This window comes from Dasypus novemcinctus, chromosome 18, assembly GCF_030445035.2.
Source record: "Dasypus novemcinctus isolate mDasNov1 chromosome 18, mDasNov1.1.hap2, whole genome shotgun sequence".
Taxonomy (NCBI): domain Eukaryota; kingdom Metazoa; phylum Chordata; class Mammalia; order Cingulata; family Dasypodidae; genus Dasypus; species Dasypus novemcinctus.
In genome coordinates this window covers 68,292,832-68,311,105 of record NC_080690.1, presented here as the reverse complement: position 1 = coordinate 68,311,105, position 18,274 = coordinate 68,292,832, and the positions used below count along the sequence as shown (strand labels likewise).

General features: G+C 48.8%; 1 protein-coding gene across 1 annotated transcript in view; it reads left to right on the top strand.

The window, feature by feature from the left end:
- Window positions 1-18,274, top strand: part of ZNF541 (zinc finger protein 541) — a 126,128-nt gene that overhangs the window by 88,350 nt on the left and 19,504 nt on the right. Inside the window, exons 5-12 of the mRNA XM_058280497.2 lie at window positions 114-1,974; window positions 3,996-4,054; window positions 4,290-4,449; window positions 4,729-4,902; window positions 6,613-6,937; window positions 16,997-17,060; window positions 17,638-17,780; window positions 18,096-18,199. Of these exons, the coding sequence (XP_058136480.1) occupies window positions 114-1,974; window positions 3,996-4,054; window positions 4,290-4,449; window positions 4,729-4,902; window positions 6,613-6,937; window positions 16,997-17,060; window positions 17,638-17,780; window positions 18,096-18,199 (2,890 nt within the window). The remainder of the gene's footprint in view (window positions 1-113; window positions 1,975-3,995; window positions 4,055-4,289; window positions 4,450-4,728; window positions 4,903-6,612; window positions 6,938-16,996; window positions 17,061-17,637; window positions 17,781-18,095; window positions 18,200-18,274) is intronic.

Below are 18,274 nucleotides of genomic sequence, written 5' to 3'. Positions count from 1 at the left end.
TTTCCTCACGGGGGCTGAGTAGCCTCAGAATTGTAGTGAGACAAGCTGGGGACCTGTGGTGGTGGCATCATTATCTGGGGTGCCACTGACCCCCCTTCTCGGGCTGCCTGCAGGACGGGACACATGCTCACCCACCAGAAGACCAAGCCCTTCGTGTGCATCGAGCAGGGCTGCAGCAAGAGCTACTGTGACTACCGCTCCCTGCGCCGGCACTACGAGGTCCAGCATGGCCTGTGCATCCTGAAGGAAGCCCCCCCGGAAGAGGAAGCGTGTGGGGACTCCCCCCATGCCCACGAGACAGCAAGCCAGCTGGCCCCCAGCAGCCTGCGGGGCCTGGGGCCCCCCGAGGCCAGGTCCCCTGGCTCCCTGCTGCCCAACCGAGACCTCCTGCGCTGCATCGTGAGCAGCATCGTCCACCAGAAGATTCCTTCCCCCGGCCCAGCCTCCGTGGGGCCTCCCGAGGGCGAGGGCAGGGCCACGGCCTGCCCCTGCCCCACCTCACTGGGAGCTGCCTCCTGTACCCCGGCGAGCACCCCTGTGGCCCCTGGAGCCCTGGGCATCGGGGTGCCCGAGGAGCCACGTCCGCCCCGGAAAGAGGCACCCCCTTCCACTGATGTGTTCACAGCTGTCCACTCGGGGGCAGGAGAGAATGGCACCCCAGATGCGGCCGAGGCGGAGCTGCCCCTCCTGCAGCTCCCGTCCACTCTGGAGGCCTGGCCCGACAGCGGGGCCCTGCCTGCCTGCCTGCCTCTGTTCCGAGGCCCGGCCAGCTCTGCCAGCTCCCAGCCGTCAAGCCACAACATCAAGTGGCTCCGGAACCTGCCAGGCTGCCCCAAGAGCAAAGGGAACAACGTGTTTGTCGTCCACAAGCCCCCTGGGGGGCCCTCCCGGGAGGAGCCTGGCTCCGGGCCCAGCAGCGCCTCCCCCGTGGCGGAGCCTCCAGCCAGCTCGGGCACTAGCCTGGAGGACGCGCTGCCCTTCCCTCCCACGCCCCTTAAGGTGCCCGGGGAAGCCTTGAGTGACACCAGGCATGCCAGCGAGGAAGATGACACCTGGGCTTCCAAGAAGAGCAAATTCGATGGCGACTCCTCCTCACGGCAGAACTCTGGGGAGCCTGGGCTCCAGGACGTCCCGAGATCGGGCGGGCTCCCCTCAGATGCCACGCCACTCTTCCGGCAGCTCTTCCTCAAGTCACAGGAGTCTCTGGTGAGCCACGAGCAGATGCAAGTGTTCCAGATGATCACCAAGTCCCAGAGAATCTTCTCCCACGCCCAGGTGGCCCCTGCAGCCTCCCCGCAGCTTCCTGTGCCCGACGGCAAGCAGGCTGCCCTGAAGCCTGGGCCAGGGCCGTGGCCACAGCAGCCGCCGCTGGCCCCCATTGTTGACTCTCTCCACACTGGCCCTGGAAATGCAGAGCTGGAGGGGTCCCCGGCTCGCCGGAGAAAACCCGCGCCTGTGTTTCCCAGAGAGGCCTCCCCTGGCAGTGTGCGGCGGGACGCCAAGGGAGGGCCGAAAGCAGCCCCTGTTCCGCGGCCCCTCACCACGGCGTCCCGCGACCCCTCTGGGCATCCAGAAGTCTCCTCTCTGACCAAGCAGCTGCGGTCTGCAAAAGGGGCCCTGGACCTGGGGGGCGTCTTCTCGCCTGTGTGCCCACGGCAGACCCAATTAGGTGGGGACGAGCCGCCCGGGACCCAGCTCCTGGGCAAACAGACCCAGGCCGAGAATGGCTCGGCTTCGGGGGCCACAAGAAGTGAAAAGGGCCTGGCCTGCTCTCGGGGGGGAGGCTACAGGCTCTTCTCGGGCAACCCTAGGGGCCCCCGATTCTCGGGCTTCCGGAAGGAGAAGGCGAGGATGGATCCGTGCTGTGCGGCTTCTCCGAGTCAGGTGGCCATGGCTTCCTTCTCGTCAGCCGCGCCTCCAGCAGAGGCCCCCTGGGATGCCAAGTCCAAGCTGACAATATTCAACCGAATCCAGGTACCTGAGCCCTCCTCCCGGTGACCTGACCAGCCCGTTGGGGAGAGTTTCATCTGCGTTGGCGTTTATAGCTGTCTGGGCATTTTGTTTAATCTCAATTCTCAGAACAAACTTTACAGAGGAGAGAAGGAGAAGAAGGCTCAGATTGCGGCTCCCCATCCTCCCCCCCACCAAAGAAACAGAATAAGGACCTTAGAGTTGTCAGAAACACTGTTTTTATGGCTGTTTTATGGCTCTGATTTCACTAAGCTTCTGCACTTTCTTTTTGCCTTTCGTTTCCCTTTGGATTTACTCCCTAAATTCTCCAGAGGATATGAAGGTACAAACTGCCCCTGATACATTCCTGCATGAATGAAATGGCCATGTGTTTTCTCTCTCATGACTCGCAGTGCAGCATCTTCCCGTCTGACCGCAGCATCCTGTGTTTGTTTTTTAACACCTTTATAGAGGTAGAATTCCCATACCACACAGTTCACGCATTAGAAGAGTTCAGTTCATTGGTTTTCAGGATATTCGTAGAGTTGTGCATCCATTACCACAATCAATTTTAGAACATTTTCACTGCCCCCCAAAGAAACCCCATGCCCCTTAACCATCACCCCCCAAATCGCCAGGTCCCCAGCCCCTGGCAACCACTGATTTACTTTCTGTCTTTCTGGATTTGTCTATTCTGGACATTTCATATAGATAGAATCAGTCAAAATGTGGGCCTTGCTGCCCGGCTTCTTCACTCAGCATCCTGTTTTTGCGGTTCCTCCATGTGGTCACATGCAGCGTGGATTAGAACTCTCTGCCTTTTCATGGCTGAGTAATACTCCACTGCATGGACACATCACGTTTTGTTTATCTGCTCCTCAGGTGATGGGCATTCTGGCTCCTGTGAATAATGCTGCTGTGAAGGTTCCTGGATGGGTCTGTGTGGACATGTGCTTTCCTTTCCCTGGGGAACATGCCTTTGAGTAAAACTGCTGGATCACATGGTGACTCTCTTTAACCTTTTGAGGAGCTGCCAGGCTGTTTTCTAAAGCAGCCGCACCATTTTCGTTCTCAACAGCCACGTAGGAGGGTTCTGGTTTCTCCATAATCTCACCAACACTTGTTGCTTCCTGGGTTTTTACTGCAGCCTTTCTGGTCCATGTGAAATGGTATCTCATTTCCCTGATGACTAGCAATGTTGAGCGTCTTTTCACATGCTTATTAGCCTTTTGTTTATCTTCTTTAGAGCATCTTTGTAGCTTCTTTGCCCATTTTTAAATTGGCTTATTATTTTTTTATTGTTGACCTGTCAGTTCTTTATATATCCTAGATACAGATCTCTTTCAGATGTATTCTTTGCAAATATTTTTTCCCATTCTCTGGCTTGTCTTTTTACTTTCTTGATGGTGTCCTTTGTTGTTTTGTTTTTTGTTTTGGTTCCCAGAGATCTTTTTTCTTCTTCTTCTTTATTTTCTTTTAAATGTTACGTTAAAAAAATATGAGGTCCCCATATACTCCCCATCCCACCTACCCCACCCCTCCCACATCAACAGCCTCTTCCATCATCGTGGCACATCCACTGCACCTGGTGAATACATTCTAGAGCATCACTGCAGCACATGGACAGTGGGCCACATTGTAGTCCACTCTCTCCCCCAGGCCACCCAGTGGGCCACGACAGGACACACGACGTCCAGCATCCGTCCCTGCAGCACCACCTAGGACAACTCCAAATCCTGAAAATGCCCCCACACCATATCTCTTCTTTTGTCTCCCTACCGTCAGCAGCCACCATGATCACCCTCTCCACATCACTATTACAATTTCTTTGATGGTGTCCTTTGAAACACCAAAGTTTTTTATTTTGATGATGTCCAATTTGTCTTTTTCCTTTACTTGTGCTTTGGTGTCATACTAAAGAAACCATTGCTTGATTCAAGGTCACCAAGAATTACACCTATCTTTTCTTCTGGGGGTTTGTAGTTTTAGCTCTTACATACCTCTTCGTTTCCGATATGTTGACTCAGATGTCTTTTCATCACCAGGGTGGAAATATATACAGACTCCCCCATCCGATGAAGGATGAGAACGTGGCAGGTGGATGGTGAGTCCAAAAGTGTGCCTTCCTCGCCCCGGAGTTCACTCCCTCGGGTCCTCCGTGGCTCTTTTGGGACGGCCCTGGATGAGCGAGTCCGGGTGCTTTTGGTCCCGAGGAGGCAGGGGCTGGGCCATCAAGAATTGGGGTGTAGCCCCCATCTCTTAGGGTTCATCGAGGGTTGTCAGAGGATCAGACCCAACTACATTCTCCCCTTCTTTCCTCTTGCCGTGTCCACCCACAGTAACGAGCAAAATGGGGGTGCTGCTGACTGGACAGAGCCAAGGAACACTTACGTCTGCAGGAACTGCAGCCAGATGTTTTATACTGAGAAGGGGCTGAGCAGCCACATGTGTTTCCACAGTGACCAGTGGCCATCGCCACGAGGGAAGCAGGAACAGCAGGTGAAGGGGCATGAGCGGTCAGTCCTGGGGTTCCAGGGTTTCTGACAGGCTCTGGAGCAGACAACAAGGTGTTATTTATCTCGGGATGGAGACGCTGTCATGGGAGAAGCTTGGTCAGGGGACCAGGGGCCTGGGCTGGGCTGCCTGTGGGGGCAAGGTGGTCCCTGAGCCCGACAGCAGCTCCCGGCATGGTTCTTGCCCCCAGCCTACTGCCGGAGGTCAGTGACAGCTTTGCTAGCTGTCCTCTACTCTTAAAGAGCCATCTGTTCCCGTGTTTAGGTGTTTGGCACGGAGTTTTGCAAGCCCCCGAGACAGGTCCTGAGGCCAGAGGGGGATGGACAGAGTCCCCCGGGAGCCAAGAAGCCCCCAGACAACATGGCAGCAGCCCCTTTGGTGGCCCCAGTGTCGGTCCCCGTGGCTCCCATGCACCGGCCCCCAGGGAGCGCGGCCAAGGTGGGTGTCAGAGCTTCCTTCCTGCGGCTTTCTCCGCCTGCTGGTGGAAGCTGTGCAAAAAACTCCAACTGAACACCAACAAAAATACCTGACTCCAGAAGGTGGAGTGCTCGCTCATCCTTGAACGAACACGGTCAGCCGTGACCACGTCAGCCCTGCCCTTGTGGGGCTCACAGTGCAGTGCCGGGGACAGAATCATCCTGAGATGGCCCAGAGTGGGCAGGCCTGGGCAGAGGAGCCCAGGGGACTCTGGAAGCCTGAGAAGGCACCCGACCCAGCCTGGGTCAGAGAGGGCTTCCAGGAGGAGGGGGCGTCAGAGATGAGACCCGGAGCTGGGGTGGGGGGGCTGGCTTGGAGGAGGGCAGAGACAGCATTGCAAGGCCAGGGGTCAGTCGAGTGGGGCTCAGCTCTTGAGCCCGAACTGGACCATCTCACCTGGAGCAGCCCACCTGGAGCAGCCCACGCAGGGCTTGGACAGGTGCATGGACTGAAGGTCACCAGAGTCAGAGATGGGGCCCCACTGTCCATCTCACTGGAGCTGTTGTTGTTTTTGTTTGTTCATTTAATACGCGCTTTTTTTCCTATTAGGGAAGTTGTAGGTTTACAGAAAATACAGAGTTTCTATATACCTGCCTTATTATTAGCACCTTGCATTAGTGTGGTACCTATGGTACAACTGACGAAGAAAGATTATCAAGATTGTACAATTTTTTTTTCATCATTTTTTTTCATATATTTTTTTGTCTTTATTTTTTTAATATTACATTAAAGAAATATGAGGTCCCCATACTCCTCCATCCCCCTCACCCCACTCCTCCCCCCATAACAACAACCTCCTCCATCATCATGAGACATTCATTGCACTTGGTGAATACATCTCTGAGCACCGCTGCACCTCATGGTCAGTGGTCCACACCATAGCCCACACTCTCCCACAGTCCACCCAGTGGGCCATGGGAGGACACACAATGTCCAGTAACTGTCCCTGCAGCACCACCCAGATACTATTAACTATAGTTTACATTGGGGTTCACTGTGTTGTACAGACCTGTGTTTTTGTGTGTTTTTAAAGTCATAGTAACATATATACAACTAAAATTTCCCTTTATCTATATTTAGATATGTAATTCAGTGGAGTTACATTCACAGTGTTGTGCTGCCATCACCACCATCCATTACCAAAACATTGCCATCAACCCAAACAGAAACTCTATACCAGTTAAGCATTCACTCCCCATTCTCCACTTCCACCCCAGCCCTGGGCACCTATGTACTTGTTTTTGAATCTCTGAATTTGCTTTTTCTATCATTTCATGAGGTCCTGCAACATGCGTCCTTCTGTGCCTGACTTGGGTGGGACGGTTTCATTCTGTCAGACTGGCTTGCGTGGGCTCCCTGGCCTCCACTTCAGCTCCAGTCACGTCCTCATGCGTTTCCAAACTCCTCCAGCCAGGGCCTCTCCTTGGGGGATGGGGGCATGAGAAGGCTTTAGCCTGGTCTGGCCCCAGGCTGAGAGTCCAGGGCCACAGCCCAGGGGCCTCGGGCAGTGCTGCCTAAGGCCCTCCCGGCCTCTGCTGAAGGCTCCTGGCTCGTCGTCTCCCCTCATCTCCGTGGCCAGCGCCCCTTCCCCTGGGGTGGCTTTGTGAAGGCGGAGCAGTGTGGTTGCGGCCCCGAGTGACGCCTGTGCTTCTGAATGCTCTTGTTCTCCAGGGACAGGAGAAGGACATGGAAGAGAGAGACGGCAAGGAGGGCAGCCAACACAGAAAGCGGAAGAAGCGCCCGCAGCCCAAGACCCTCTTCATCCCTCCTCCCGCCGTCTCCCTCGGGGAGCCGGGCCTTGGCAGATGCCACCAGAGCTGCCTGCGGTCTCCAGTGTTCCTGGTGGACCGCCTGCTGAAGGGCTTGTTCCAGTGCTCGCCTTACACGCCGCCTCCCATGCTCAGCCCCATCCGGGAGGGGTCTGGGCTGTATTTCAACACGCTCTGTTCCATGTCCGCTCGTGCCGGTCCCGACAAACTCGTCAGCGCCCTGCTTGGTGAGTGAAGCCGGGAGGCGGGCTCCCCACCTCTGTGCCATCATGCCAAATTCTGTCTCCCCCAGCTCTTGCTCCAGGAGTCCTGCTGGCCTCTGAGGGTCCCACTGCCATTCAGGAGGATTCCAGGACACTTTGGGTCCTCAGAGTATTAGCCAGAAAAAAAGCTTGGAGGCCATTTAACCTGACCCCCGTGCTCTTCCATGTGGTTTTTAAAAACAGTATATTGAGATGCAATTCACATATCACACAGTTCACCCCCCTCAAGTGTCCAGTGGCTTTTCAGTATATTCACAGGTTTCTCATCACCCCCGGAAGCAGCCCTGAGCCCATGTGCCATCAGCCCACCCACTGCCCCCTCCACCAGCCCCTGGTGGCCCCCAGCCTCCTTCCTGTCACTCCAGATTTGCCTTTTCTAGACATTTCATATCAATGGAATAAAAAATTTGATCTTTTGGGACTGGGTTCTTTCACTTAACAACTTAGCATAATGCTTTTGTTTTTTTTAACAAATCAATTTTATTGATACATATTAATAAAGCATACAATTTATTTAAAGTGTACAGTCAATGGCATTTTGTATTATCACATAGTTGTGCATTCATCACTTCAGTCATTAGTAGAGCATTTTCATTATTTCAATAATAATAATAATAAACAAAAACCAGACAAACAAGAAAATTCTTTTTTTTTTCCCACTGTAATCCACATTTTATTCCTCCATCCTGAGGACAAAATGACAGTTAAAAACCTCCTGATGAACGTGGCGGGCAGCCTGGGAGGAGGCGCCGGAGAGGGCTGTGGAGGTCACGAGACGGCGGGGAGGCGGGCGAGGAGCCAAGAAAATTCTTTACCTTTCAAACTCTCTTTACTTTCCCTGCTGTGTACAGCTGCTATTTATGGCTAGTCTTGCACAATTATTTGTTTATTAAGCAGTTTATTGAGATACATTCACATACCATACAATCTATCTAAAGTGTATAATAAATGGCTTTTAGTATAATCACAGTATTGTGCATTCATCATCACAAAAAATTTTAGAACTATTTCGTTACTCCAAAAAAGAAAAACTCCACACGCCTTAGTGTGCCTTCCTTAGCCCTACATAACCGCTAATCTAATTCCATCTTTACAAATTGACATTTACTTTTTTTAAACATCCCGGTCCTTGTGGCTTTTTGTGTGCTGTCTGCTCTCTGTGTCTATTTGCTGTGCGTTCTTCTGTGTCTGTATTTGTTTATTTTTTATTTCCCCTACCCCCTTGCGGCTTGCTTACTGTCTGCTGTGTCCATTCACTGCGCACTCTTCTGTGTTTTTGCTTGTCTTCCTTTTGTTGTTGTTGTTGTGTCACCTTGCTGACTTGGCTCTCCAGAGCGCCTGCAGGCTGGGTGGCTCTCCACAGTGTGCGGGCGAGCCTGCTTTCACAAGGAGGCCCCGGGATGCAAACCCAGGGCCTCCCTTATGACAGGAGCCCAACTGATTGAGCCACAGCTGCTTCCCTATATTTACTTTTTATATAAATGGAATCATATGATATGTTACACAACATTAGGTCATAGTAATGCAGTCATACAGTATTTGTCTGTTTATGTCTAGCTTAGCATAACATTTTTGAGGTTCATTCATATTGTAGCACATCAGCACTTCATTCATTTTCATGGCTGAATAATATTCCCATTATATAGATGCAACACGTTTTGTTCCTCCACTCCTAAGCTGGACATTTCAGCTATTGTGAATAATGCTGCAATGAATATTTGTGTACAAGTTTTTGTTTGAATACCTGTTTTTATTTCTCTAGGGTATATATACCCAAGTATAGAATTCCCAAGTCATGGAGTATTGCTATGTTTAGCTTTCTGGTGAACTGTCAAGCTGTTCTCCACAGGTGCTGCGCCATTTTACAGTCCACCCGCAACGCACGAAGGTTCCAATGTTTCCACACCCACCCAAATCACCGTTTTATGATTATGGCCTCTTAGTGAGTGTGAAGTGGTATCTTGTAAATTGTTTGTTTGGTTTTATTTTTTCATTTTAAACTTTTTATAGCTGAAATACTTAAAAAAAAAAAAAAGCCCATACAAGCTCTCTAACATATTGCTGTCACTTCAGATACCCAGACCACCAATTTTAACCTTCTGACACATTTGCTGTCCATCAGTCTCTTAACCCATCTGTCTGTCTGTCTGTCTACCAATCAGTCACTCCATTTTCTGAACACTTGAGTGTAGGTTGTATACATCATGCCATCCATATGCATTCCCTAAGACCAAGGATATTCACTTATATAATTACCTAAGTGCAGTCCTCAAGTTAAGAAATTTAACATTGACATGAAGTTTACCATCCGTAGTGCAATTTTTTTCATATGGCCCAGTAATGTCCCTTTGAGCCTTTTGTCCTCCTGTGTTAGCTCCTATCCAGAATCATGTGTTGCCTTTAATTGTTGTCTCTAATTGCTCTTCCTTTATTTAATTTTTTTTATTGTGGGAACATATGTTCAACAAAGCTTTCCCATCTCAGTTTCTCCCAATCATACTACTCAATGGGATTAAATACATTCACTGTGTTTTGGTACTCTTACCACCTTCCATTACCAAAACTTTCCCATCTCCCCAAATAGTTTGAAACCTTACACCCATTATGCATTAATACCCCATTTCCTCTGTCCCTTACCCCTGGAAACCTGTACACTACTTTCTGTCTCTATGAGCTTGTATATTCTCCTATTTTTTCTTTGTAGTTATCATGGGGTTTAAATTTAACAGCCTAAATTTGTAACAATTTCATATGCTTTGATACCAAATTAACTTCAATAGCATAAATAAACTATGTCCTATATCCCTCTATCCCCCAACCTTTATATAGTTCTTGTCACAGATTACATGTTTTTACATTATGAATCCAAACCCACTGATTTATTATTATATTTTATGCATTTGCCTTTTAGATACTGGGGAGTAAAAAATGGAGCTGTAAACCAAAAATACAGTAGTACTGGCATTTATATTTACCCATGTCTTTACTCCTACCAGAGATCCTTATTTCCTCATGTGGCTTAGGTCTATTATCTATCGTCCTTTCTTTCCAACCTATAGAATTCTCTTTGTTCTCTTTAGTGGCTCTTGTAGAGCTGATCTAGTGTTGACAAATTTCCATAACTTTTATTTTTCTGGGAATGTTTTAATCTCTCCCTCATTTTTGAAAGACAGTTTTGCTGTATATAGAAGCCTCACTTGGCTAGTTTTTGCTTCTAGTGTTTTAAATATGTCATTCTGCTGCTTTCTTGCTCTGTTACTGCAGTCCTTTAACTGTTTTCTGCCAGTTCTTGCTGGGTATTCAAAGCTTCGATGGGGGGATAGAGCCCTGATGCATCTTGACAGGTCCTTTTTTGGTGATGTCTTTGTCTGGTTTTGGCATCAGGGTAATCCTGATTTGTCTGTTTCATCTATCTTATTTTTGACATATAATTGTTAAAATATTTCCTGATTATAATTTTATTTGTTTTTAACTTTTAAATCCCTTTATTTCTGTCACATCAGTAGTGATGTCCCCTCTTTCATCCCGTTTAGTACTGTGAGTTTCTTGGCCCTCCCTCCCTCTTCCCCTCCTTCTTTCTCCTTTTTACTACAGGCTTTGTTCATCTTTTCAAAGAAATAATTTTTGGTTTCATTGATTTTTCTCTATTTTTTTATTCTTTATTCCAGCTCTAATCTCTAGTATTCCCTTCCTTTTGTTTGCTTTGAGTTTAGTTTGTTCTTTTTCTGGTTTCTTAAAAATGAAGGTTTAGATTATTGATTTGAAATTTTTCTTCTCTTTTTAGAGTTATAAATTTGTTTAGAGTTATTTCCCTCTATGCACTGCTTTAACTGCTTCCCATAAGTTTTGGGACCCTTTTTTCCCCCCATTAATCTCAATATATTTTCTAATTTCTCTTTTGATTTCTTCTCTGATGTTTTGGTTATTTAGAAGTGTATTGCTTTATTTCCACATTTCTGTGAATTTTCCAAATATCCTTTTGTTATTGATTTCTAATTTAATTCTGTCATGCTATACTTGGCATGATCTCAGTCTTTTAAAATGTATTGAGGCATGTGTAAGGGTCTAGGATATGACCTGTCCTAGAAAATGTTCCATGTATACTGGAGAATATTCTGTTGCTCTTGAGTGGAATGTTTTACAGATACCTAATAGATCTAGTAGGTTTATAGTGTTGCTCAAGTCTTCTGTTTCCTTGTTAATCTTCTGCCCAGTTGTTCCATCAATTATTGAAAGTACTGAAATCTCCAGTGATTATTGTTGAATTGTTGATTTTATCTTTCAATTTTGTCAGTTTTTGCTTCAGATATTTTGGGGCTCTGTAATGTGCATATATGTTTATAATTATTACATTTTCCTTATGACTCGACTCTTATCATTATAAAATATTCATTTTATTTCTAGTAACTTTTTTTGTTTTATTTATTTTTTTTTTAAAGATTTATTTATTTATTTAATTTCCCCCCCTCCCCTGGTTGTCTGTTCTTGGTGTCTTTTTTGCTGTGTCTTGTTTCTTTGTCCGCTTCTGTTGTCGTCAGCGGCACGGGAAGTGTGGGTGGCGCCATTCCTGGGCAGGCTGCTCTTTCTTTTCACGCTGGGCGGCTCTCCTCACGGGCGCACTCCTTGCGCGTGGGGCTCCCCCACGTGGGGGACACCCTTTGCGTGGCACGGCACTCCTTGCGCGCATCAGCACTGCGCATGGCCAACTCCACACGGGTCAAGGAGGCCCGGGGTCTGAACCGCGGACCTCCCATGTGGTAGACGGACGCCCTAACCACTGGGCCAAAGTCCGTTTCCCTTTTTTTTGTTTTAAAGTATAATTTGTCTGATATTAGTCTCACTACTCCAGATCTTTCATGGTGGTTGTTTGCATGGTGTTTTTTTTTTTCTTTCCATTCTTTTACTTTCATCCTTTTGTACCTTTGAAACCAAACTATGTCTCCTATAGACAGCATTATGGATTATATTTTTATCCAGTCTGTTAATATCTGCCTTCTGATTGTTTAATCTATTCACATTTAATGTTACTGATATGGATATTGAATTTACAGCTGCCATTTTGCATTTCGTTTTCTGTAGGTCTTTTATTTCCCCCCCCCGCCATGTTCCTCCTATGCTTTCTTTGGCATTAGTTGAAAATTTTCTAATGTAACATTTTCATTCCTTTAAGGATTTATTCACTTTTTTAAAAAGCCACTTTTAAAATGGTTGCTCTAGGGCTTACAATATACGTTTTAATTTATCAGAATCGACTTCAGATTTGTACTAATTTAATCACAGTGAGATATAAAATCATTACTTCTATATAGCTCTACTCCCACTTGCCCTTTTTGTTGCTAATTTTATTATATTTATTACCTCTCTTTGTTTTAGCCACCCAGAAATACATTGTAATAACTATTACTTTATTTAATTTTATGTCACTTTAAAGAGCTGAGAGAATAAAGGAAAGCAAGTATATATTCGTAAAGTTTGTTATATTAACCTTTTTTACTATTTCTGATTTTCCTCATTTGTTCCTGTGGATTCAAGTTACTATCTGGTGTCATTTATTTACTTTAATACAGCTTTGCTCCCACTCACCTCCTTTATGCTGTTGTTATCAAATATAATACATTTCTATATGTTATTGGCCTACAACACATATTGTTTGATGCAAATGCTTTTTAAATAGATTAAAGAATGAAAAGGAATGTGCAATTATACTTCCTTTGGTAATTTCCTGCACAATTACCTTTACCAGTGCTCTTTGTTTTTTGTGTGTGGATTCAAATTGCTGTTTGTCACTTCCTTTCAGCCTGATGAACTTCCTTTAGTACTTCTTTTTAAAAAGTAATAGCTTTATTGAAATAAAATTTATTCCTTTAAATTGTATAATGCAGTGGTTTTTAGTATGTTCACAGAGTTGTACCACTATCACCACAATCAATTTTAGAACATTTTTATCATCTCAAAAGGAGACTAATACTGATTAGCATTAGGCAAGCACTACTCTCTGTCTCTATAGATTTGCCTATTTTAGACATTTCATATAAATGGAATCATACAATTTGTGGTCCTTTGTTACTGTCTTCCTTGGTGATTCATCCATGTTGTAGCAGGTATCAGTACTTCATTTCTTTTTATTACCAAAAAAATATTCCACCTTTAATACTTTCTATAAGGCAGATCTGCTAGCAATAGATTGTCTTAATTTTTGTTTATCTGGGAATGTCTTTGTTTTGCCTCCATTTTTGAAAGATAGTTTGCTGAGTACAAGATTCTTGGTGGATAGTTTTTTATTGTCAGCACTTTGAATATGTCATCCCACTGCCTTCTAACCTCCGTTGTTTCTGATGAGAAGTCAACTGTTAGTCTTTTTTTTTTTTTTTAAAGATTTATTTATTTAATTAATTTCCCCCCCTCCCCTGGTTGTATGTTCTTGGTGTCTATTTGCTGCGTCTTGTTTCTTTGTCCGCTTCTGTTGTCGTCAGCGGCACGGGAAGTGTGGGCGGCGCCATTCCTGGGCAGGCTGCTCTTTCTTTTCATGCTGGGCGGCTCTCCTCACGGGCGCACTCCTTGCGCGTGGGGCTCCCCACGCGGGGGACACCCTTGCGTGGCAGGGCACTCCTTGCGCGCATCAGCACTGCGCATGGGCCAGCTCCACACGGGTCAAGGAGGCCCGGGGTTTGAACCGCGGACCTCCCATATGGTAGACGGACGCCCTAACCACTGGGCCAAAGTCCGTTTCCCTCAACTGTTAATCTTATGGGACTTCCTTTATACAGGATGGGTCATTTTCTTCTCACTGCTTTCATGAGTTTATCTTTGGCTTTCAACATTCTGAATATGATGTCTCTATATGTGGATCTCTATTTATCCTACTTGGAATTTGTCGAGTTTCTTGGATGTGTAGATTAATAATTTTCATCAAATTTGGGAAGTTTTCAGCCATTATTTCTTTAAATATTTTTCTATCCCTTTCTCCTGTTCTTCTGGCATTCCCATTACATGTATTTTGGTGCACTTAACAGTGTCCCGCTTATTTTTCCTGAGGCTCTCTTCATTTTTCTTCATTCTTTCTCCTGTTCTTCAGATTATATAATCTTTACTGACCTATCCTTAAGTTTGCTGATTATTCCTTTTGCCAGCTCAAATCTATTGTTAAGCCCCTCCAGTGAATTTTTCATTTTGGTGATTATGCTTTTTTTTTTTTTTTTTAAGATTTATTTATTATTTATTTCTCTCCCCTTCCCCCTCACCCCAGTTGGCTGTTCTCTGTGTCCATTTGCTGCATCTTTGTCTGCTTCTGTTGTTATCAGCTGCACGGGAATCTATGTTTCTTTTTGTTGCATCATCTTGTTGTGTCAGCTCTCCATGTGTGTGGTGCCATTCCTAGGCAGGCTGCACTTTCTCTTGCGCTGGGCGGCTCTCCTTATGGGGCGCACTCCTTGCGCATGCGGCTCCCCTACGTGGGGACACCCCTGCATGGCAGGGCACTCCTTGCGCACATCAGCACTGCATGTGGGCCAGCTGCACACAGGTCAAAGAGGCCCGGGGTTTGAACCGCGGACCTCCCATGTGGTAGACGGACACCCTAACCACTGGGCCAAGTCCGCCGCCTGATTATACTTTTTAACTCCAGAGTTTCCATTTGGTTGTTTTTAAAATCATCTCTGTCAGTCGTCTCTATTTGATGAGACATTGTTATCATATCTTCCTTTACTTCTCTAAGCTTGGTTTCCTTTAGTTCTCTGAAAATGTTTATAATAGATGCTTCAAAATCTTTGTTCTTTGGGCCTCTTCAAAGGCAGTTCCTATTGCCTGATTTTTCCATTTTTGGGTCGTATGTTCCTATTTCTTTGCATGTTATAATTTTTTTTTAATGAAAGCTGGGTATTTTGGATAATATATTATTGCAACCCTGGGTACTGATCCCCTGGGGTTTTCTTATTGTTAGCTTGTTTTTTTGCCTGTTTAGTGATATGGCTGAACTAATTCTAGAAGGTGGCATGCCTCACCGTACGCCTTGCCCTGAAACAGCCTCTGATGTCTCTGCTCAGATTTTGCCCCTTGTTTTGATATTTTAGCTTAGCTACTGAGGGTTTGCCTCTTGGTCAGCATAAGCCCATTACATTGTTCAGGGTTCAGTTTAAGCCTCCTTGGCCAGTTAGATTTTTACTCTTTGCCACTGAGTGTGCTTCTCGCTTGGAAATTGCAATCACAGTTCATGGAGTTTACATTTTTGCCTCATGTTCACCCAGGGACTATTATCAAAGAAAAACCTGCTCCAAACATTGTGAAACAGATAGATGACTTTATTCAGGGGCTGCTGTAGCATGGGAGAGAGAACTCAAGTCTGTCAAAACAGAACAATCAGCTTTTTTAAAAGGCCAGGAATGGGTTGGAAGAAAAGTTCTGCAGGAGAGTAAGGGGGCCATCACTGGGGTGGGGGAGGGATTTACTGAGGTTGCTGTAAGGCCCCTCGGTGTGCGGTGTTTTCCTTTGCAGTCGTGAGAGCACCTGGAGTGGGGAAGGGCTGGGAGGAGGGACGGAGGGACCGCTGGGCTAGGAGCCTCCCTGACACCTGGGTAGCCTTAGGGACGGGGAAGAGAGGGGGAGCGGAAGGGAGTGAGGGGGAGACTGGTATTCAGAGTAGGCAGCGCCTGAAGTTGGCTTTTTCCCTCTTTCGCCCCTGCAGTCCAAGTTGTTTTTCTCTGCAGTCCCACGGCTGCAAGGTTCATTTCACTGTGGTCAGGACCTGGGAGGGGGCGGGGAGGGGCCCACCAGGAGCCAGGCCTGTGGCTGGTCTGGAGAAACCACTGTCGCGATCACTGGTTTTGGTGGCACTTCCCTCCTTGGCGCCTGAGGGGGCTGTTGACATGCACAGCCTCTTGCAGACCCCACGGATGGGTGTGAGCCTAGCTCTCAGCCCCATCGCCTGAGGTCACACCTGGATTGAGGTGCTTAGAGTTCAGTTGTGCTTCAGCCCGGCATGCAGATGTGGGGACGCTCTCACGCCCACCCTGTGCCTGCGCCTTGCTCCACACCTGTCTGCTTCCAAGTGGGTGTCCCCTGAGCGCAGAGTTAGCCAGGATCCCAGAGGACTCTTCTTGGCTGACTGTTCTGTGCCTGGTTCTCTTGGATTGCTGTCCTGAGCCACCAGCCGCCTCTTACCTGCTCTGCACCATGCTTTTCTCCAGCTCTGTGGCAGAGGAAGTCGGTACCCTCCGCAGAGCTTCCGAGCTCTTTGGCCTCCTGCCCTGCTGTGCCCCTGGCAGAACCCCAGCGCCACTGCACTGGAGCTGGGGGGCAGTGGCTCGCCTTCCCCAGAGCAACCCCCTTCTCTGCCTGGGCTCTGGGTGGGGGCAGCAGCCCTTGGCCCTCTCCGCTGCCGTCAGCCTCTGCTCAGCAGGCGGGGGTGAGGGGGGTCAGGGCCTCTGGTTCTTGGCCTGCTGCACCCTGGGGAGGCTGCACCCTAGGAGTGGAGATTGGGTGCCGTAAGGGGGACCCAGGCCTCCAATCCACAACTATGGAATGGAGCTTCTGCAACAGGAGGCTGGGGTGGGGGCTGAAGACGCCACCAGCAGCCACCCCTCATGGGTGAAGCCCCAGACCAAGCCTGGCAGCTGGGGGCTCGGGGCACCCACTTGAGAGCAGATGGGCGCGGGGCAGGGAGCAGGGCTTCCAGAAAGTGGGGCTGGGGCAGGGGGAGGGAAGGGGAGCAGGCCATGGCTCAAGGGACAGACCTTCTCTGTGCTCACCCAAACGGAGTCCCCATTCTTGGATGAATGTCTCTCCCTGGGCATGTATTCCCTTAGGGCAATTTCCAGAGACCTTTTTTTTTCTTAAATAATTTTCACCAGTTAATTTGCTTTGTTTTCTGTTTGTCTGTCTGTTTTCTGGCGAGGCTCTGCAGAGCTCCTTACTCTGTCCTTTCAGAAGCCCTGCCCCACCCCTACTCCCCATGCGAGCTGAACGTCCTGCTCTCAGCTGGTCACTGCCAGTCTGTCTTCACGAGGCTTTTTGTCCCGTGTCTTCTAGACCCAGTGGATGGCTCCTTCAGCATCTGTGTGGTGAAGGATGACACCAAGATCAGCATTGAGCCGTGAGTTGGAAGAGAAACCCGGAGGGGCCTCCCCGTAGCAAGGACGCTTCCCTGCCCCTGAGTTTGAGTCAGGTTTTCCCAAGGGCGCTTCGGTCTCAGGAGCAGGCCCAGCACAGGGCCTCCCTCAGAGCAGCCGTGGGTTCCTCCGGGTGCTTGTCGGCAGGGCCCCCGACCCCTTCCATCCTGACAGCCCAGAGCTGGCCTCCAGGGGGCAGAATGCCCCGGACCCTGGGGTTCTAGATAGAACTGGTGATGGCACAGTGCGAGACTCGAGCATCCATGGAACGTGGGAGGTGGACCTGTCCTGGACCCCACGAGACGCCGAGGGCAGAAATCCTGGCCATTAGGGAAAGCGGACCAAGAGAGGAAGGAAGGAAGTGTCTGCGGGGAGGTTTCTGGAGTGCTGGCGTGCATCTGTCTGTGGTGGCGAATACTGGAAGCAGTTGGGGGTGGCAGAGGCTATGCCCCAAGCCAGGGACGTGGCCCCAGAGCAGGGCACCCAGAGCATCTCCACTCTGTGCCCTGTCTTAGTCACCTTTGTGTATTTCTTGCATGTCTGTATGTGGCCGCATTTCAGACACATCAACATAGGAAGCCGCTTTCAGGCTGAGATCCCAGAGCTCCAGGAGAGATCGTTGGCCGAGATTGATGACCCTGTAGCGTCTCTGGTCTGGAAGCCTTGGGGAGATGTGATGACCAACCCAGAAACACAGGACAGAGGTGGCTGAGTCTGAGGGGTCTAATTCCCAAGGCCCCTCCTCCTCCTCCATCTCCAGGGAGCGTCTCCCCCGGCGGCTCTCGCCTTGACCAAGGAGCAGTGTCCCTGGGGTGGGAGTGATCCCTTGGCCCAGGGGGTTGCTCCTGTGCTGTCCCCAAGCCCTGCCTCTCCTCCCGCACAGCACCGGCCCCCTGGGGGCTCCCTGTCCCCCGGAAGCTCTCCCCTCTGTGCCCTCTGGGAGGTTTGCTCCCTGGCACTTCCCGACCCCTTTGTGTCTCTTCCTGACACATGACTGGCGCTGCTTCTCACCATCACAGTGACAGAGCTGTGCAACGTGGCCTGCTCCAGCGTGATGCCAGGAGGGGGCACCAACCTGGAACTGGCTCTGCACTGCCTGCACGAAGCCCAGGGCGACGTTCAGGTGAGCCGGGGCCGGGGGCGGGCCGCCAGGTGCCTGCCAGGTGCCACCTGCGTGGGGTCTTCACAGTTGGTGCAG